This window comes from Gallus gallus, chromosome 14, assembly GCF_016699485.2.
Source record: "Gallus gallus isolate bGalGal1 chromosome 14, bGalGal1.mat.broiler.GRCg7b, whole genome shotgun sequence".
In the NCBI taxonomy this organism is placed as follows: domain Eukaryota; kingdom Metazoa; phylum Chordata; class Aves; order Galliformes; family Phasianidae; genus Gallus; species Gallus gallus.
Genome location: NC_052545.1, coordinates 14,851,996 through 14,872,822, shown reverse-complemented (window position 1 = coordinate 14,872,822; position 20,827 = coordinate 14,851,996). Strand labels below are relative to the sequence as shown.

At 41.1% G+C, this 20,827-nt stretch overlaps 1 protein-coding gene across 7 annotated transcripts in view; it reads left to right on the top strand.

The window, feature by feature from the left end:
• Positions 1-20,827, top strand: part of C16orf62 (C16orf62 homolog) — a 57,879-nt gene that overhangs the window by 35,020 nt on the left and 2,032 nt on the right. For all 7 annotated transcript variants that reach the window (XM_040647443.2, XM_015294787.4, XM_025155368.3 and 4 more), the window contains 4 exons: positions 9,326-9,465; positions 10,688-10,853; positions 12,443-12,561; positions 18,970-19,116. In XM_040647443.2, the coding sequence (XP_040503377.1) occupies positions 9,326-9,465; positions 10,688-10,853; positions 12,443-12,561; positions 18,970-19,116 (572 nt within the window). The remainder of the gene's footprint in view (positions 1-9,325; positions 9,466-10,687; positions 10,854-12,442; positions 12,562-18,969; positions 19,117-20,827) is intronic.

Sequence of the window (20,827 nt, the reverse complement as noted above, 5' to 3'; positions counted from 1 at the left end):
ATGTTGTCATTCTACTTTATTTTGCAGTTCTAATACTAACTCTGAATGCCAACTTGTAAATGGTAAATGCATTTCTGATACATATTTTCAGTGTGAAAGTAGTAAATGGGATTAGTTGGCAACATCCTTTCTTGTGTCTCTTAATTCATTGGCTTATCTCCGCTTTCTTCTGAGACGGTTATAAATGTTTTTGTTTGATGGTTTTAACCTATGACAACTACAGCCATATTGTGCTTGTGCGTTCTGCGCTTGATTCGTTCTGTTCTTACTGCTACCATGTTTTGTTGTTAGGGCTCCTGCAATGAATATTTAAAATTCAGGTAGAACTTTGTGTGTGAACATAAATATATGTATATTTTCTAGAAGCTACAGTTGATTTTTCCCCACCTGAATTTGACACTCTGCAGGCAATTTTGTCATTTAGAGTTTGCATTTTACTGTTTGCATTCAGTAGCAGGTTGTCCTGGTTATAGCCAATGCGTGATGGCTTGCCTGGCAGTGAGCTTGTGCTCACCCTGCCTTACTGTGCTATGCTGAGTTGGGTAATATCATGCTGGTCAGCCTCTTGGGAATATTTATGGCTATTGAAGCGAAGGTCAATCGTGCATTATTTTGAAGAAAAGCAGCATAGACCAACTGGGTGACTGAACGGCGGTTGCTTTGGGTTACAAAAGGTTCTTGTTTGCCACAGGAATGTATGAACACAGTAAAATTGAAATTGTAGCTGGATTTTTTGTGTGTGCACTCTGTCACAGAAGTCATAGGTTAAACCTTTGGAAAGGCTTTATCTACAGGAGTTAAGGGGAGAACAATTCTAAGTAAGTTTAGCTTGCCAGCAGTCAGATGCTTGCAGAATATTGAAAAGGATAGATTTTCAAGTGAGGAGATGCATCAGAATTAGATATGGGTTCTGCAGTGGAAACCTCTGTGATAGCCTTTAATACTGCTGTAGGGAATAATTTCTTGTTTACAGGGAGACAGAGCTGGGATTCATTACCCAGCCTGACTTCTGCCATGTTGGAGGAATGAAAGGGAAGTCTATCTTTTCATTCACTTACTTGGGTTTCCTTTTCAGTTTGATGTTTTCCAAGCTCTGCATTTACCAGTAAATTCCAACTGTACAAAAAAGCTGACTTGGGATGCTGATTAGGACTTTTTAGTACAGGATGACAGTTGTATTTCTTTGTTTTGAATGTGATGCTGTCCGTGGAACAAAGGAGAAGGATTTAGGACAAAGCTGCCTGTTGTGTCCAAGAATGTTGTGTGAATAAAAGATCTGCAAAGTTGGTTGTTATGAAAATACTATTTTTGCAGTTTCTTTGTACATAACTGAGTTAACCAAGAATAGACTTTTTCTTCTTCCTGTAGAACTGAGTTTAAGGGAGCAGCTTACCCTATCATTTGTACCAGTTTTTGTTGTCATTGCTGTCCTGCAGTGCATCTCTTGTTGGAAACAAACCCAAAGCATTTTTTCTGTCATATAAAGTCCTTGAGGACTCTGCTCTGCTACTGCTGGGACCAGCTCTGTGATTTAATAATTCTACAATTTCTAAACTGCTTTTCCACTATTTTTGGGATCCAAGTCTTATCTAACAGGCTCGTGGCCAGCAGAAGCTGTCCTTTCTTTTCAGTGTGAAGAGGTGATAAGTGTGCACAGCTGTGAGAATGGGAACACAGTTCTCTCACTAAGCTATGAACAAGCATCTCCATTCTGAAATCTTTTAAGGCAGCAGGTGTGTGCAAAGTATTATGAAGTCAGTCTCTAAAGTCCATATGTTATTGACCATTCTTCTGAATTTTAGACCCACAAGCAGAATTGGTGGTGGTGGTTCAGTAACTTGGTTCATTTAGCAAGATTTTACTGTTAAGTGCTTGTTTGCTTCCTCAGAAGTTCTCTTGAGCGTAATTTTTATTCAGAGACATCTCATTTGCATGAGTAATTTAGTATTTGTTAAACAGGTAACAGTGGCACCAGTCTGGACATTTCTGTGATCTGTCTTTGCATATTCTGCTCTACTGTAGTCAGATAAAGCATTCTTGAAAGTTACTTTTAATGCAGTATAGTCTATCTCAACTGAATGTGTTTCATGTGTGTAAGGAGTAGTGATTAATTCATAAAAACAAATTCAAATCCCATCAGTTAACTGATTCCAAATATGCACCTTTCTATTAAAAGCAACCCAGCATCAAGATTTAAGAGTGTGCAGCTAATGATAATTTTAGACTACGACATGAAATCAGAATCACGGGATGGATTGGGTTGGAAGGGACCTCAAGGATCATCAGATTCCACCCCTGAGCTGCAGGCAGGGCTGCCAGCCGCTAGGTCAGGACTAGGTCAGGTCACACAGGGCCCACCCAGCCTGGCTGTGAGCACCTCCAGGGATGGGGCATCCTCAGCCTCTCTGGGCAGTGGTGCCAGCACCTCACTAGTCTCTCACTGAAAAACTTCCTCCTGACACCCAAACTAAACCTAAATCTCCCCTCATTTAGTTTAAAAACCATTCCCCCTTGTCCTATCACTGTCTACCCATCTAAAAAGTTGATTTCCCTCCTGTTTATAATCTTAAATATATAACTGAAAGGTACAGCACCTGATCTGATGGCTCAGTTGGTAGTGGGGCATGTGTTTGTGCATGTAGTTGTCCTTTCAATATTCCAGCTGTTGCATTTTGCAGTTTGTATTCTTGGATTTCTTTTTAACTTTAAAAATCTTACAGTGAGTTCAGCTCTTCTAGTGGGTTGAGTTTTCACTTAAATATGTAATTAAATTGAATTTAACAGGATGTATTTCAGTTGGTAATCGGATGATTTCTCTAAATTGTCAATATATCTAATGCAGAAAAAAAAAAGAGTGAAATTGCTTGCTGAGCTAGAGACGGGGAATTTAAAGGACTGTTTTGTTTTTTTTTTTAATAGAGAGGATGGGTAGGTCATAACAGTAAACAACACTGGCTAAACTGAGGTTCACACTGATAAATTACCAACAATTGGAGAGCCACAACTAACAGCTAACGTGGTTCCAACTGGAGGAGTCTGTGTGTGCCTCACTTCTGGTACCGAGGGGCCATAGTAACACTCCCAGTGCTGGTACCTGATTGATCCATTTCCCTCTTGTGGGTCACAGAGTTGCCTCCTGGGATTTGCCACGTGGTTAATCCAAGTAACTGGTGCCTGGTTGAACTCACCCCAGTACTACAATTGTAATTGTCATTTTTCTTGCAGTAGATTTTCTTTAATATGGTGTAATTGGAGCAGAAATGTGAATTTGTAAGTGTGTGTAAAGGCATAATAACAAACTGAGCTAGTAGGCAGCTGTTAGCATTCAGAGCTTTGGCAGAGGACAGGAAAGAATGAGAAAAAGAAATGAGAAAAGTTATTGCATGATTTGGAGAGAGAGGCTCACAAAGTTCATAGAGGTTGGATTTTAAACTTAATGTGTTCTATGGAACTATTGTGGGGAAAAGACTGAAATTAAAAACTAATCTATCAGAGGAAAATAGCCTTATTTTTATTTTGGATCAGTTCTCCAGTTCTGTAATATCACAACCGAAGGGAAGAATGCAGTCTTAGGTTGACATTATTTCTGGAAAGAAGTAGTCAAAACTAATTTCTCAGCTGCACAAATACAAGGGTTTTTTCTTAACACAGACCTAGTATGTAATATTTCTGTGCATTAAGTGTATTTGAAAATGTTAGAGAATCCTGCAGACAATGTGGGCTTCAATTCAGTTACTTTCATATGGACCATAGGTAAGAATATTGTTACAGAAGATACAGATCCTGTCACAGCCCCTTAGGTCAGCATTGGCAAAAGCTCTGCCTCATGTGTGCCTGCTCTTCCCACAGTAATAACCTAGAACAAATGTGTGCAAGAACTGTGTAGTGGGAGCAGGGAAACGGAATTGGCTTTCTGATATGTTCTTAGATTGTACTGAACTTTATTTTGAGGCCTGTCTAGTACAGTGAGTCTTCAGTCAAGTGAATGTCTGTGCAGGTGTGCTGTTCAAAATGTATAAAATATGAATACCATTTCCTTTGCCTACAGCTCGTAAAGAGTGTTTTAAATAAAACTAGTAGACCATTTTAGGTGATTTTTGTCCTAGATTTGTTGCTTGTTTCTCTGGGGAACCTATTAAGGGCCCCCTGTACTTTTTCCCTTTAACTAAGTCACATACCAGTGCTTTGAAGGGGCATGCTGCCAACCTGGCGTTTATAAATTTTCATCAGTCATGCTTTCTGTCATAGGGAATGCTTGACTAAATTGAGATTAAATGCATGCTTCATTGTGTCACTCTTCTAATTTTGAGACATAGGTATTATTTTAATTGCATGTATTTCCTCCCTGTGGAATTGCCACTTTTGCCTGCTGAAGCGAAGACAGCATGATTTCAGCTGTTGGTCACAGCATTCAGCAGGTGGATATGGATGACACAGCCTGTTGGTAACGTTTGTTGAGCAGTGCTTTCATCTCAAAGGCTGTGAAAGCCTTGCCACACTTCAGAAGTAATATGCTGAGTGAGTAACATAATTAAATTGATTCTTCATGGCTTATTTCAAACTTAATGTTGTCAAGCAAAAATTTATCGAACATGGAGAGTCTGTTCTCACAACCAACTGGTGCCAGTATTTTCTTAGCAAATGCAGATTTTAATTCTGAAGCACACCCAGTGCTTAACATACCCTAAATATCCGTTGCTCTGATTTTTAAATGTAACAGGTAGATTGCAAAATGAATTCTTCTACTTCAGAGAATGTTCTCTAAGCATGCTAGGCTTCAGCCATGCTTTGGAAAAGCATAGCATAGAATATTTACTAAGTTATTTTTAATCATGTTCTAATTATGCTTCATCATCTTTCCTCAATAGCATTATATAACTATTTATTAACAAAAACTCCTGCATTTTGTATTGCCTTGAAATGTGTGTGTAGCTGATCTGCTGTGCTATTGTGAAAATTTCACTCATCTTCAGACTTTTTCTTGTTACTTATGTTGGAGTTGATAAGCTCCTGAAGAATCTGTATAATCTATCAGCATGGTCTGTTCTGGTAAGGAAATAGATCCATACCTCAGCACCTTTTTAATCTAAAAGGGTAAAGAGAAGAAATCAAGAGGTCAGGACTATATTCTAGGTACAGAAGAACATCATGCGTAAATCAAAAGAATAAACAAAAATGACACATAAATGACACAATGACACTTTAATTTTTCAATTAATGGCCTAACGATTGCTTGTCTTCTTGGCAGCTGTTTAGGGTGTATTTTTCAGGAAAGCAACCATAATGACTCCAAAATTTTACATGAGTGTAAATAGCTCATTTAGAGCTTATCTTCCTGTAGCTACAGCAAATGCTGTTTTGCCGTTTCTTTCTCCACAGCTCTCCCGCAACTTAAACCATTTCCCCTTGTCCTGATATTATCTACCCTTTCAAAGAGTTGACTCCCCTCCTGTTTATGGCCTCTCTTTAGGTACTGGAAGGTTGCAGTGAGGTCACCCTGCAGCCTTCTCTTCTCCAGGTTGAACAAGCCCAGCTCCCTCAGCATGTCTGTGTAGGGGAGGTGCTCCAGCCCCCTGATCATCTTTGTGGCCTTCCTCTGGACCCTCTCCAACAGCTCCCTGTCTTTTTTGTACTGGGGGCCCCAGACCTGGTTGCAGTACTCCAGATGGGGCCTCACAAGAGCAGAGTAGAGAGGGACAATCACCTCCCTGTCCCTGCTGGCTACCCCTCTTCTGATGGAGCCCAGGATACCATTTGCTTTCTGAGCTGCAAGAGCACACTGCTGGCTCATGTTCAGGTTTTTCACCCACCAGGACCCCAGGTCCATCTCTGCAGGGCTGCTCTCAAGGTCTGCTCCTCCCAGTCTGTATAAATGCCTGGGATTTCTCTGGCCCAAGTGCAAAACCTTGCACTTTGTTGTTTCGAACCTCATTAGGTTGACCCGGACCTTCCTTTCAATCTGTTGAGATCCCTCTGAATGGCATCCCTTCCTTCCACTGTATCAACTGCACCGCTCAGCTTGGTGTCATCAGCAAACTGCTGAGGGTGCACTCAATTCTGTCATCGATGTCATTGATAAAGATGTTAAAGAGCACCAGTTCCAAGACAGACCCCTGGGGGATGCCGCTCGTTACCAATCAATAGCTCAAGGGTAGAACACACTTCCATAATGTGGCAGGTCTATCACAGTGACCTCACTGATGTTGTAAAGAGAAAAAAGTTCTAAACGTCTGCAGAGCTGGGTTATTAAAACAGCAATGCATTAATTTACTTAAAACCAGCAACAGTTAAAAACTGTACCTGCTTGCTGATAGTTTTTGCACTAGAGTACAAGGCTTCATTAAATTCCCAACATCTGACGGATGTGGAGGCAAAACCTTTGAAAATACTGGGGTGGGCTTAATAGTGTTGTAGGATATGGTGGTGATCTGGAGTGCAGAAGGCTGCATATGGTCCCTGGTTTTGTCCCTTGGATGGATTTGGCCTTCTATAAACTGTACCTGTGACTAAAAATAGTTTGTGTAGGCATATCAGACCTATTCCCTTCTGCTCCTTAAAGGAATGCTTCAGGAGCTTAATTGTTTTCCCATGTCTACTGGCTTTGTTTCTCCCTATTTTTTTGCTTGCCTGAAATCTTTAATTATTCTTGTTTAATGACTTATCTTGCTACTGATGCAGCAAATGTAATGTAAGTTAAATTTTTGCCTGTAAAGTTTGATACATGGAAATATATGGAGATACAAAAACACAGAAAATAATTAAATATGCATGTAGGTGCCACCATGAGCATAACAAAACATTGAACAGTAATTTCACTTGTTTTTTTTTTTTTCTGTAGCAGAATATTACTGAAGTGCTGACTTGAGTGTGACTGCTAGTTTTCCTAGCCTGAAGGTCAGCATGTATGCTCAGGGGAAAGATACATGGAATTACGGACAATCCAAGAGAAGGAGTGGCTGTGAAAGGACAAATTTGTCAAAGCATGATGTTTGTCATGTTCAGTGCACTGCACAAGATATTAACAGCAGTCTGGAAAGACTTTATCAGGATAATTTGTTGTGATAAGCAGGCTGCTCTCCCCATATCTGATTTAAGTGGTTCACTTTAAAAGCAGTGTTGTACTTTTGGCAGGTGAGGAAACAGCATCTTTCATTGGAAGAAGACTTCTTCATCTTCTTCCTGTTTTCTTTTTAATCAAGAGCAAAACATCTTTATAGCTTTTAGGTAACTATGGCTCCTTACACCTTTTGGATACCAGGAAAAGTTGATGCTTGGTCTTAGCTTGAAACATGTCTATATTTCAAAGAAATAGCTTTATAAATGGACTTTTCAAAGTTGTAGAGAAAGCACTCTTGCTTAAAATCATAATCAGTGCAATTCAGAATTAAATACCAGTGGTTGTTTCGTACTTAGTAATAAAATAGCCTACACTTCTGTGACAGCCTTGGAAGTGAATTTCTACTCCAAACTTGGACCATGTGATGCACACAGTGGCACTTCTCCACAGAAGAGTGGCGTGGTAGCGTTTGAAGGAGGGTTACTTTTCTGCAAAATCTTTAATAAAACCTTTGCTCTGATGTGAATTCACTTTAATTTTGCTTCTCACAAAGTACATGCACATTGGATGAACATGCTTTAGTTCCCGAGGAAGAACCATTTTGTAATTAGAAAAGATTAGGTGTACTCAGTGATCATCTTCTCATTTGCCAGTACTTCTGGATGTACCTAAGTAAAACATCCTTCTCATTGATAGAAAAAGCAACTAACTGCTTCTTTGTTTTGTCACTTTTTTTGGTTTACCATGCTGCGTTGTGTTGTGTCCTCTTGTGAAATAACTTCAGAAGGCAAGGGTGCATTCTGCACAGACATATATACTTCGGTATGCAGGCTATTTTTTTACATAGCTTTTCATTTGTCTGTTCGCTTGTTTTGATTATATGGTGATGTGGGGTATGACTTTTTTTTTCCTATACAGACAACTGTGAAAGTGATACCAATTCATTTACTTGTGCTAAAATGAACATCTGCTGTTACTTTCCTTCCTCTAGTAAAGTTCAGAGGAAGGTCACTTACCTTCCTTTGGGTTGGCTATGTAAACTAATATGTTGTTTGAAATAAATAGAAAACATTCCTTTACCTCAAATTAAATGTGCGAGATAAAAGGAGATATGAGGTTTGACTGAAGGAGTCTGTGTTCCAAGTACTGAAAAGTTCAGAAGGACTTGAGCACTCATATGCTGAGAAGAAGTAAGAGTCAGAAGAATTACAGTTTTTCCAAAGCAGATGTTTCACTGGTATTCCACATGAGTTCAGATAGGACTATATTTAGCAAATTTGCTTGCAGTCTTATGTGCTCAAATGAATTTTCCAATGTGAGCTGCACTTCTGGAAATGACTGTGCATGCTTGTCAGTGGTTATCTCTGTTCCCACACAACACCCCTTGCTTTTTTGCCAAGAACCCTCTTTGCTAAAATTTGATTTCATGGCCTCAGTCTGTGTTCTTGTAAAATAAAAGATGAATATAGTATTAACTTCAAAGTATTCTTTAAATTATATGGCTGAATAACTTGAATGGAACTTGGATGCTTTTGGATATTTTGAAATGTAGCCAAGAAAATGTGAAAGAACATTGCTGTTAGAATTTTTTTTAATGAACTCGTAGCCTAGAAGAGCACCTATACGTGCTAAGAGAAATGGTGCTGTTTTTAATTTGTGAATATTAATTGTAAGCTGAGTAGACATCCCACTGTTTTTTGTAGGGTTAGAGACATAGCCAAGAACTATGAAAAACCCCTTAATAGCTGCCTGTAAATAGCAATGATTCAAATGCTGTGTTCATATTTTAACAATGGTAAGTAAATACTTAAATGAAGTAGGCTGTATTTCCTTAGAATTTTAACAGCCTTTTGTGAATGCATTAGTGTATGAGTTAGCGTGATCTAATACATACCATCCCCCTACCCTTCTGGTTCCCTATACTTCTGGCATAAGCCGTTCTTTAACTTAATTTTGAATTGTGAGAGGCTTTTTTTACATAATTTTACTGTGCTTGATTATGCTTGAAACAGTGATGTCCTGTTGTTAAGTAAAGTACAAGAGTGATAATTTCAGATGTTTCCAGCAGTGTAGGAATGTCCATTGAAAAAACAGCATCATTAGAATTAACAGCGATTTTGCCTTCTGAGTCTTGAGTTTCTTTGCAGGTAAACATACAGTCATCGTTTGTAGCCTGTTTGAAACAAACCCCAAGCAACCATCAGATCACAGACTTGGCTGCCTTATGGGTTGGATTGATAATACGGCGCCTCTATTTTTGTTTTGTAGCTGATGCTTTTTTCAAAGCTGCAGTGAGCCTTGTTCCTGAAGTGCCAAAAATGATCAGTGTAGATGGAAAGATGCGACCTTCCGATGCCTTCCTCTTGGAATTCCTCTGTAACTTCTTTTCCACGTTATTGGTTGTTCCAGTAAGTTGCTTTTTGTGTGTGCTCTTAGAGTATGTTTGATTTAATGTAAACTTTCATTGTGTTCTTGCATAGAAAAACATGTAAATCTGCTGATTGTAGTTCTTTCCTCTTCTATTCTCCATTTTCCATGACCAAGTGCATGGTGAATCAGCATAGTGTTACTGTTTCAATCCTCGTCATTAGAACAGCATATTCTCCTTTTTTCAATGGCAAGGGGTCTCCTGGGCCATGCATTTCATGGAGTTGCTAACTTGTTAGAGGGGAAAAGCTTGTTGCCACTGTGGCTGTAGTCCACTGACTACAGAAGATGCTGAAGAAAGCTGTGACAGAACTGGATGCTCCTCAGAGAAATGACTCAGGTGATTAGAGGAGGAAGATCCAATCTCTCAGATTCAGTAATGAAGAACTTGCAGTGACATTCTAGGATTCAGTAACTAGCTTCCACCGTTCCTTTTACTATTTACTTTAAAGTGCAGGCAATTAGAAGGAAGTATTCCAAGTGGACTGAAACTTGTCATACAGATGTTGGTGTCACTGCACCAGCTGCAAACTGAAATAAGCTCAGTGCAGTATTAAAACTGCTTGCAAAAAAATCATGGCTTACGTTAAGCACATCTTTGTATTCCTTCCCTATTAAAAGACTGTTGATTGTGACTTTGACTTCTCAGTGTAAGTGTTCTTATAAAACTCATAATTATATGAGTAATATACTTGTTTCTTACTGACATTATTTGAATTAAAAAACAATTCTACTCAGTAGGTGATCCTGGGACCCTGGGTGTTAAGAAGCTGACAATTCTGCATCACTTGCCCATGAGTATAAAACAAAGCCTTTCAAAGTGTATCTGTGGAGGCTGCCTAGATCAAGTTTATTATTACAGGAAAACGAGCATTTTAGAACGAAACTGGAACACAGAATCATAGAATATCCCAAGTTGGAAGAGACCCGTAAGGATCACTGAGTCCAACTCCTGACAGTTGATGAGATCTCAAAATGGGGAACAGATTTTTAAAAGGATTTCCTGAAAGCACACTTCAGGGAAGGAGTTGCCAGCTTTGTTTGTATTGTGGGTTTTGCTCACATAGAGTTAACACTGTGACTTTAAACCACTAAATGACTCATAATAATTTCCATTTTGTTTTGGGATTGGTTGGAGGTTTGGTTCGGGTGTTTGTTTAGTTTTTTTTTTTTTTTTTTGGCTGCTTATTTTCTTTTCTGTAGGACCATCCAGAACAAGGAGTGTTGTTTCTTGTGCGAGGATTATTGAATGTGATCCAGGATTATACTTGGGAGGATAACAGTGATGACAAAGTCAGGATTTACACTAATGTTTTGCATCTGCTGTCTGCAATGACTCAAGAAACATATATCTACCATGTAGATAAAGGTAATATGTTTGTCTGTTCCATCATGCAATTTGTAGTATTGCTATACCTAGTTAATGAAGATCAGTGTTACCCCATTTTCCTATCCAGGTCCACATATTGTGGATTAAAATGATCACAGGAGCTGACTGCCAAGCAGATATCTAGTCAATAGACATAAATCTGATATTAGAATTCTATATGATTTGCTTTGTGTCTGAAGTATCAACCTGATTTATACTTATCCCTGGTGTTTCATTCACACTCATTAACACCAATTCTAAGAACATAATGCCTGGTTTTCGTTATTTAAATAATGCATTTGCTGCTTTGAAGGCAAGTTTTCAGCTTTGGCAATTGTGATAGCTTATAAAAGTCACTGGAATAGCTGGAAAATATTCTACAGATTTTGCATTCTATTAAATGTCCGTATTCTTTCTGTAATAGCATGATATTTTGATGGCTCTAGTGCTGAGGGTTTTCATAGAGGTCCCCAAATTGAGATACAGTCAATTCTTTCAAAGAATACGAACAAGAGTAGTCACTATGAGAGACCAAGGTAGTTTGGAGTTCTCTTTTGGTTGCACAGGGCTTTCAGGTGGAGGCAGGCTGGGATCCATTCTGCAGTTCTGGTGAGCAGTCTGTCAGAGTTACCAACCACGACAAGAGCATCTCTTGCAGTCAGCAGTACAGAAACTAGGTGTCAGTTGAACACCTGCTCTGCAGTGAACTTTCTGTTCAGATTTCTCATGGAACTGTGGTTGACCTCCTGTTGTTTTCGTTATATTTTTATATGTGCAAAATAACTGCATAAACCCAAGATAAGATATTTAGTTATATTTCAACAGAGAGAGGCTTGAGAGTATGAATTAGTGATTTCTCCATGCAGTTGGACAATTGTTCTTTTCTAAGTGGATCACATATCTTAACTTCTTAAAATAAAGTTTACATGAGAATAAAGGATAACCTTTAGCTTACGTGATCTCTGCTTTACCCAGAGTATAGTTAAGTTTACAAGTTTCTTATAACCTTTGTCTTAGAGCAGTATAAATAAATGAGGCCAGAACACGTTAAAAATATCAGTTATATAAGCTCTAGAAACTTCAAAAAACGAACAAACAAAAAACTTTTCAAGCTCTCTGAAATTAAAAATGCACTTTCTGGATTCCTTTCCAGCAAATAAGATTTTACTTTGGAAAAGAACATTAAAATGCATTTTTCATTGAAAATCTTGTTTGCACCAAGTAAAATACAAACTGTGGCCAAGTCCTGATGCCATTGAAGATAATGACCAAAGTCTTCTAACAAGGAAAATGTGAATATTGATACTGTTTTCTTCCCGAGTGTTTGAGTCTAGCAGGTATTTTTGGACCTGTCTGCATCCAGGAATATAGGAGTAGTTTTAATCTAGGAGATTCTTTTCAAGCGTTACATTCTTAGAATCAAGAGGACATAGTAGGCAGCCAATTTAAACAAGATTATTTCATTTGTTTAATGAAGGAGAGTCATTTTATAACTTCCAAATCTGGTCTTTTATAAATTGCTGGTGTTTTCAGTAGCAAACAAACTCATAACTCTTGAGCTAGGCCTAATCTTCGCTTCATCTCTTCAGTTGATTCCAATGATACCCTATATGGTGGAGACTCCAAGTTCCTGGCTGAAATCAGCAAACTGTGTGAAACAGTAATAGCACAGATTCTGGATCATCTCAAAACCCTTGGAAAGGAAGAGGTATGTCCATACGTTAACTGGATTTAATGCAAAACCAAAGTTACTTTGGAATTGAGTAAATGAACCACCTTCTTGACCAGGATTGGTCTTTTAAGAAATTCTGGGAGCTTTAAAATGAGAGTGAATTAGTTTTCCTGTTGGGCACGGTTCTGCTGTAGTACGGAGTGGGGGTTGCAGAGCAGTATAATGAGGCTAAGAGTTTTAAATTGTCTGATCTGAATCTTGGTGTAGTCTGGGTTATGGAAACATGACATTCTACATGGTGTAATATTATTTTTTTCCTTTATAAGGAAAAAGTCCTTGTAATGAGCTGAGCTTCATGATGCAATCACTGTTCTCAGCTAACTGGAGAGTGTGCCACACTCACTCCTTTGTTACATAAAATCTGCTCCTTGTCCATCTCTCTTGTATCCTCCTGGCTGTCACCTTTCTCTCTCTGTAAATAAACCATATTTTCTTGCTAGCTTACAGTTTCCTGAAATGTCTCATTCTGTAATAAGCAAAATGGGAGTTAATAGTTAATGGTAATAGTGAGTACAATGGAAATCTCCTTCAATTTGTACAAGCTCTGGATCTCAGGCCATAGAAAGAGAGGTGCAGAGGGAGGGAAAACACATTTTGTCTCTAAGCTCTAAATATTTGTTATATTTCTTCAGTACAAGATAAAGAAAACTCTTGGCGTTTAATTGGATTTCTTGATTGGAGTTGTAGAGTCTGGGAGACGCAACACAGCTTAACAGTTTGTGTGTGAAGGGCAGGTGACCCATGTTTTTCAGTATTAGGGAAATTGCTATTCTGCTAACATCTCTCTTTCTGAGGTTGAGCCCCTCTGCAACTTCTGAGTTGTTCCTTCTGAGCTATTGAATATTGATTGCAGTCTTGTGGGCTTGTAGACTTGAGATGGGAAGGCAGGAGATGATCATCTGATGGAACTTTTAAAATACCATGTTTTCCAGTAGCTTGTAGTGTTTACAGAATGTATAATGCATGGTATGCAAGTTTGGAGACCACTGTTACAAGTGTAGCCTTTTCACTGCTTTTGCTATATACTTTATCCTTCTTAGGCAACCATAGAGATGTAAAATGTATAAATCCTTTGGAAACGCCTCTACGTCATTGTATTTGTGGCCACTGTGAATGGCAATTCTTGTTCAGAGCTGTAACGGGAAAGAAAAAGGCACTTTGCTTAGTGGTGTCCAAGCAGATATTGGCAGGAGATTTTAACAGCTTTCTGGTCAGTGGGTTGTGTATGAGGGATTTCTTATGTCTGAATCCTGCATGGAGTGTGTGGATGAGGATGTTTGTATGACTTGGTATGTGGTTTCTGAAAGGCTTTTTTCATCTTTCAAGCTTAACAATTAGAGAGGTTGTTCTTTTTCTGATGTATCTGTTGTGTAGAAAACTGGATTTAAAGCTAAGCAGCATGGCTGTAGTTCCTGCCCTGCCTTTGTCACTGTGGTCTTGGATTTATTCCTATGTCTGTCCTTACTTACAGAGCATCTAATTTGCTTTGTTGTGTAGAAGTCCTTGAGAGATTTTGATTAAAAAAAAAAACAAAACAAAAAAAAAACATTGTGTAAGAATGAATGTTTTTCAGAGGAAGCTGTTGTTGCTGAGGAAATAGAGGTGACAGTATTGTCAGACACCCCTTGGTACTGGCATAGGACCTCGCATGAGATCTCTGTGGTGTTTTCATTGCCTTGGAGTCAGTGACCTTTTATTATTCATCGGCTTGGCCGCTCATTTGAACAAGCAGACCTCTGATACTGAGTTTTAATTGGCTCGTTCCCTTTAAAAGCTACAAAGGAAAATAGTAGTTTATCACAATGAAAGGCTTTCACCAAAATGGTGGTTTGGAAGAGAGCGATGCTTCTTCTGTGAACTCAGTGTGGTCTTTTTGCAATATTAAAGAATCCTTCATCTGTGTTACAGTGCTTGGAGGTACAGTTCTCACTTCTGGACAGTTCAGTGAAGTTTGAGCTGCTTCTGGTCATGAGAGTATGTGTCAGTGAATCCTCCCTTGGCATTGTGTGGGTGGAGGACTCATTTTGTGCTCCGGTTTCTTAAAAATGGAGATAACCTGGCTGCTCACTGCTCAGGGGTGAGTGTCCAGATGGAGCACATTTCATTCAAACACTGCTTTTGAACCAAAACATTATGAGCAGGTGGTTGTTGCTGTGTCAGTGCCATGTTAGGATGGCAGTCTTCCCACGTGCCATGTGAGAGATGCCAGGATTTTTATAGTAATGCAACAGGAGAAAGCAATTCCTGGGTACTCTCTTCGGGCTTCTTTCAGCGCAGCCAATTTGTTCATCTATAATATGAACCTCGTTAACACTTCAGTACAAAACAAGTAGAGCTGGGCAGGGTGTGTGTATGTGGATGTGTTTTAGATTGAAGAGATCTTGGTGTTCCTGAAGGATTGTGTGTCCTTGGCCAAGATTTTCTAAGGGTGGTTAAACATTTCAGTCCTCTTTTTGGACAAAGGAGGAGAGGGAGTTTACCCACTGCGGTATCCAGAGGATGTTGTGGTGGTAGAGGTGCTGTTTTGGCAAGTTTGCGGCTTTGTTGTTGATGGCTTAACTGGAATGATGGGTGAACCTGGAGCACATCAGTTCCACTTGCTGGTCTTGGTGCTGGAGAGCCTGCACTTCCAAATCAACACTTTTATTACAGCATTGTCTCTGGCTTGCTGGTGGAGTTTAAAGGTTAGAAGTAGCTTGATTGGGAATATTGCCTCTGCGTGCCTGTAAGTTATTTGGTAAATAGTAGAAACCATCAGGATTGCTGAGCGTAGCTTTGGGAAGCATGGCCCAGTTTTCTGTGAGGCACAGGCTCCACATGGAGCACATCTTTGCTGGATTAACTTAATAATGACTTTGAAATAGAGATGAACCTGCCCTGGTGGCTGTATGGAGCTGAGAGGAGAATGTTGAAACATTCTGCCCTGACTCAAAGGTGCTCACTGCTCCCTGAGTAGCAGGAGCTGCCACCTATGCTCTCTGTGCATCCTCCAGAGGTTGCTCAGGGACTCTTTCTGAAGGACTGCATCCAAAACCAAATGCTTTCCAGCGTGCTGGAAAAGTGATGAAACAGGGTGCCTGTCCTCTTGTGTCCTGTGAGAGCTCCCAGCTGCAGCGTGGGTGTTGCTGCTCTCTTTTCCTGAATAGCCCCTCCCTTTTGTCATACACAAGGTGGTACCAGCTGCTGCTTGTGCTAGGTGCTTCACACATCTCACTTTAGGACAGTGGTGTAACAAGGGAGCTGAGAACCTGGCTTGCTGGGCACAGCTCCTGATCTTTCCCTGTAAACTACAGATGCTAAAAGGTCCCAAAGGGTTCTCTGGAGAGCTTTTAAAGGAGAAGAGAGGCGCCTGGCATGGCTCTGTGCAGGCACATCTGGATTTGGATCACAGGGCCACAACCTGCAGCATCACAGTGATGCTGGAATTAATTTCTGGCTCGCTCGTTCAGGTAATACAAAGAGGTGCCCTGTCAGCACAGAGACTTGGCTGGGCTGACACGCGGTGCCCCAAGGCAGCGCCGTGGCTGTGCTGAGCACTGTGTGGCCAGTGGGTGCCTGGGCTCTGTGTGGGACGGCGCTGTGCTGGGCAGCCTGCACAGGGAGCAGTGGGCCAAAGTGAGCCATGGCTTTTCTCACAGAAAGCTTGAGGTATCCTTATGCCATAGGTGTATGGAGAAAGTCTATAAAGGCAGGAGTGAGTGATCGAACCGCTAGCCAAAGGTCACAAGAACAGTTACATGGTCTGTTGTGAGAAATGTTGCATTTTCTGCTGCTAATCTGTATGAAACTTGGACATTGCTCTGCGCTATGGGGAGCCTGAGGTCACATCGCTAAGTGATGATCTGTTGTTTTTTTTCCATTTTGTAGTGATCAGCATTATTCCACAGGTTATGGAAAATGCAGCTCCTGGAGGACTGGCAGTTCTTGCTGTGGGGACTGTCAGTTCTGTGGCTCTGCAGCTGCTGAGTGGCTGATGGTTCTTTTCTGTGTGCAGCCTCTGAATGCACACTGCGGGTCAGCATGCAGCACAGCCACAGCTGTCAGCAGGTCGGCAGCGTGCTGGCATGCATCGTTCCCCAGGTGGCAGAGTGGTGCCTCATTGCACAAACACGCCTGCTGTCACCAGGACCCTTGTCTGACCCTGGTTAGCTTTCAGACACAGATTTACTGCACGCTTGTGCCTGTCTCTCCCTCTCTCTCTGTCTCTCCACGTTGTGCTGTGTAACTGGGAACTGGGTGCCAAAATGCCATCTGAGATGGCTGTGTCTACCCCAGCATGATGGGAGTTAGCATGTGTCTCCTACTTCCAGCTTTTTAGTGTTTCAAAGTCATTCTTTTAAGTACTTACACTTCCAGTTAGTCAAAATGTCATCCTTACTTTAAAGAATGCATTGTCTGCTGGCATTGTTACTGCTGGAAAGCCTTGCTAGTTTTGTCCAGTTCTGAGTGCTGCTGCATTTGTGTTATGCCCAACAGTTTCTGGGCTGCTGCTTATGAGAGTGCCTCCAGGGACCTCCCTGAAGGTGGGAGGTATTCAGCGGAAGATGCACAAGCATTAGATAGTCAGTGGGGAAAAAAAACATGTAGTTACATGCCCTGTTTTGTCAGTTCAGCATAGATGGTGATGTGACAGGGGGAAGGCTGTATATAACGCTGGCTAGCAGGCAGTACACTGTCTCTCTTTTTTTCTGAAGGATGGTAGTCTTGCGAGAGAAATACTACAGTAATATTTAAGCACTGACAACTACTTTTCTTTGTACTGTTATTTAGAGTGGCATCTCTGTTCTTTGTGTTAACATTCCTGGACTAGACTGATTGATTCCTCTGCCTGGTAGGGAGTATGGTTCAACATTTCAAAATAATGGCTGCAGTTTCAGATAGTAAACCAATTTTGGAGCTACTGGGATGAAAGTTTCTGAAGTAGGTAACTGTTAGAGGAAGAGCTGTCTTCCTGGTAGCTCCATGTACTCAATTTAGTGCTTACAGAACGTTTCCTGGGCCCTGTAGCAGCTCTGGGTATTGTGTGTGTGCGCAACGCATCAGATTTTCTCTGCATGTACTGCTGTGTGGCTGATACACAGTAATAACCAGTCTTACGCTTCTCATTTGGAGCATGCTGTGTCCTCTTTTCTAGCCTGCCAATTCTTTAATGGCATGGCTTTCTGCTTTTACAGAGTTATCTGGGGGACTGATGGCAGCCTGTGTTCTTTTTCTTTGATTAATAGCATCTGATCTTGCTTCTGCTGGCAGTGAGAAGTGAAATTGATTTACTTTTGGTTCCTTAGGGAAAGGGCAGAGGCTGCATGGCTGCACTGGTGGTGTCAGGAGAGCACAACTTGTGCTGATCACTCCACTTATCCCAATCTTTGCCTCATTCCCTCTGTAGTTTTGTATCTGAGTGTAGTATATTAGCTACCCCTAACATATAATGAACTGAGAGGGCTGAAGTGAGGTATCAAGTTCAGTAATCAAGGTACTGAGCTGACAGTTCTAGTTGCTGCCCTGCTGTTGTGGATCCTTTTTAAGATGGAACTTTAGTTTTGTCAGTGGTCTTTCTTCAGCCAAAACTAAAGGACAGCAGCAGCAAAGCAGTATAAAGAGGTGCTACGTGTAAGATGCATCCAACAGTAATCAGTCTTCAGTGCAGAATTGTCAGTGTCTGAGAGCTCCCCTGCAGAGTCTGAAAGTGGTGTTCCCGTGGTAGTTTACAGTAAAGCAGTGGTTCTCCTCGAGCTCCCTCTTAAAAATTTTAAGGAAATTAACTAAAAACATGGTACAAGTGTAGAAGTAGAAGAAAAGCAGGTAAAAAAAAAAATGAAGTCACCCTCACTGTAAAGTTCTTCCACATATTTGTGTGGAACTTCTTGTGTTCCAGTTTTTGGCCATTGCTCCTTACTCTATTACTGCACACCACTGCTCCTTACTCTACCATAACGTACCACTGGAAAGAGCCTGGCCTTGCCCAATTGCCTCCTACACCTCAGATATGTTTATAACCAATGTTTATAAACATTGATCAGATCCCCCCCTCAGTCTTCTCTCTAGGCTAAACAGGCCCAGGTCTCTCAGCCTATCCCTGTGTAGGAGGTGCTCCACACCCTTTATCATCTTTGTTGCCCTCCTCTGGACTCTTTCTAGGAGATGTGTCTTTTTTGAACGGTGGCGCTCAAAACTGCACACAGCGCTCAAGATGTGGGTTGATTCATAATTATCATTTCTTGTTTTATTTTGAATGGAATGTGGAAACTACACCCATATTCCTGCAGCTGTAATTATTGCTGTGTATTTCAAAATAATTATCTGTCCATTGCACTTGCAAGCAAACCTGGGGAGGTTATTCTGGGATGACTGTATGATAACATAGGAATTCTTTTCTCGTTATAGACTCTGAAGCGACAAAGCCAGTTGGCACTCTGTTTCTTTAACACTATTTTAGCTCATGGTGATCTACGAAACAACAAACTAAACCAGCTTTCAGTGAATCTCTGGAATCTTGCTCAGAAACATGGCTTTGCTGACACCAAGACTATGGTAAGGAGTACATATTGCAGAGAAATCTGTTAAGATTTTCTTTAGCTTCTTTTTTTGGGAAAAGGCAATACTATGTAGGTTGATCCGAAAGTAACGCTTCCTATTTATTTCCATCGAAACAACAACCGATACAAAAAGCACAATAACACTGGTTGATAGAGCAAAATCCTAGCTACAAAACACTATTTTTTTAACAGTTACTGCTGTGATACATTTTCATCACTGATGAAATCTGCACCAGCAGAGATGACCCAGTGTTTCACTGCTGGTGTGACGGTGTTGTTGCTAGGAAAATATTGCACACATAGTGCACCTTTCAGCAGCCTGAACAGATGGAAGTTGGAAGGTCCTGAATAAGGACTATATAGTGGGTCTGGTAGGAGAGTCCAGCCAGGACTGTGCAGCACATTGCTAGTCTTCAACCCAGTGTGGAACCTGGCATTACCCTGTGGCAAGAGAAAGAGTGTCTTCTGCTCTGATGTGACTTTAGAAGTTTGAGCCTTCAGCTCAGTCGACATCACAATGCAGTGGTCAGAGCTGAGGGTTTGCCCACCCCTTTCCATCCCAGAAGATGGTGCACATCACTCATCTTGCTGAGGGTTATTGTCATGGGCTTTCTCTTTGGTGGGGAATTCACATGTCAGTGCTCTGTGGCCCTTTGACTCTGGCAGTAGTGGTGACACCAAATCTCATCACCAGTAATGATGCAATCCAGGAAACTCTCACCCTCACCTCGTATCAGTTCAACAGATCCTGACAAACTTGTATGCAGTGTTCTTTCTGTTCCTTTATGAGCATTTGTGGGAACCACCTGGTGTAGACTGCAAGATTCCAATATTTACACCATTGTTTCCAATACACTGAGGCCAATGTTCAGCTCTTATAGAACCATAGAATCACTCAGGTTGGAAAAGACCTTAAAGATCACTGAGTCCAACCACAACCTAACCATACCACCCTAACTCTAACAACCTTCCGCTAAATCATGTCCCTGAGCACCACATCCAAATGGCTTTTAAACACATCCAGGGATGGTAACTCACCCACCTCTCCAGGGAACCTATTCCAGTGCTTAATAACCCTTTCTGTAAAGAAGTTTTTCCTGATATCCAACCTAAACTTACCCTCGTGCAACTTGAGGCCATTTCCCCTTGTCCAGTGAGAGGAGACCAACCCCACTCTGCTGCAATCACTTTTCAGGTATTGGAAGACAGCAATAAGGTCTCCCCTCAGCCTCCTCTTCCGCAGACTAAACAGCCCCAGTTCCTTCAGTCTCTCCTTGTAGGGCATATTCTCCAAGCCCTTCACAAGCCTTGTTGCCCTTCTTTGGACCTGCTCCACCACCTCCATGTCCTTTCCATATTAAGGGGCCCAAAAGTGAACACAGTACCCAAGGTGAGGCCTCACCAGTGCTGAGTACAAGGGCAGGATGACTTCCCTAGTGCTGCTCACCACACCATTCCTGACCCAAGCCAGGATGCCATTGGCCTTCTTGGCCACCTGGGCACACTGCTGGCTCATATTTAACCGACTGTCCATCAGTACACCAAGGTCCCTTTCCTTCAGGCATCTTTCCAGCCATTCCACATAGGGCTGCCTGGGGTTGTTGGGATCAAAATGCAGGATTTGCAACACTTGGCCCTATTGAAACTCACACAGTTTGCCTTGTCCCATCAATCCAGTCTATCCAGGTCCCTCTGTAATGCCTTTC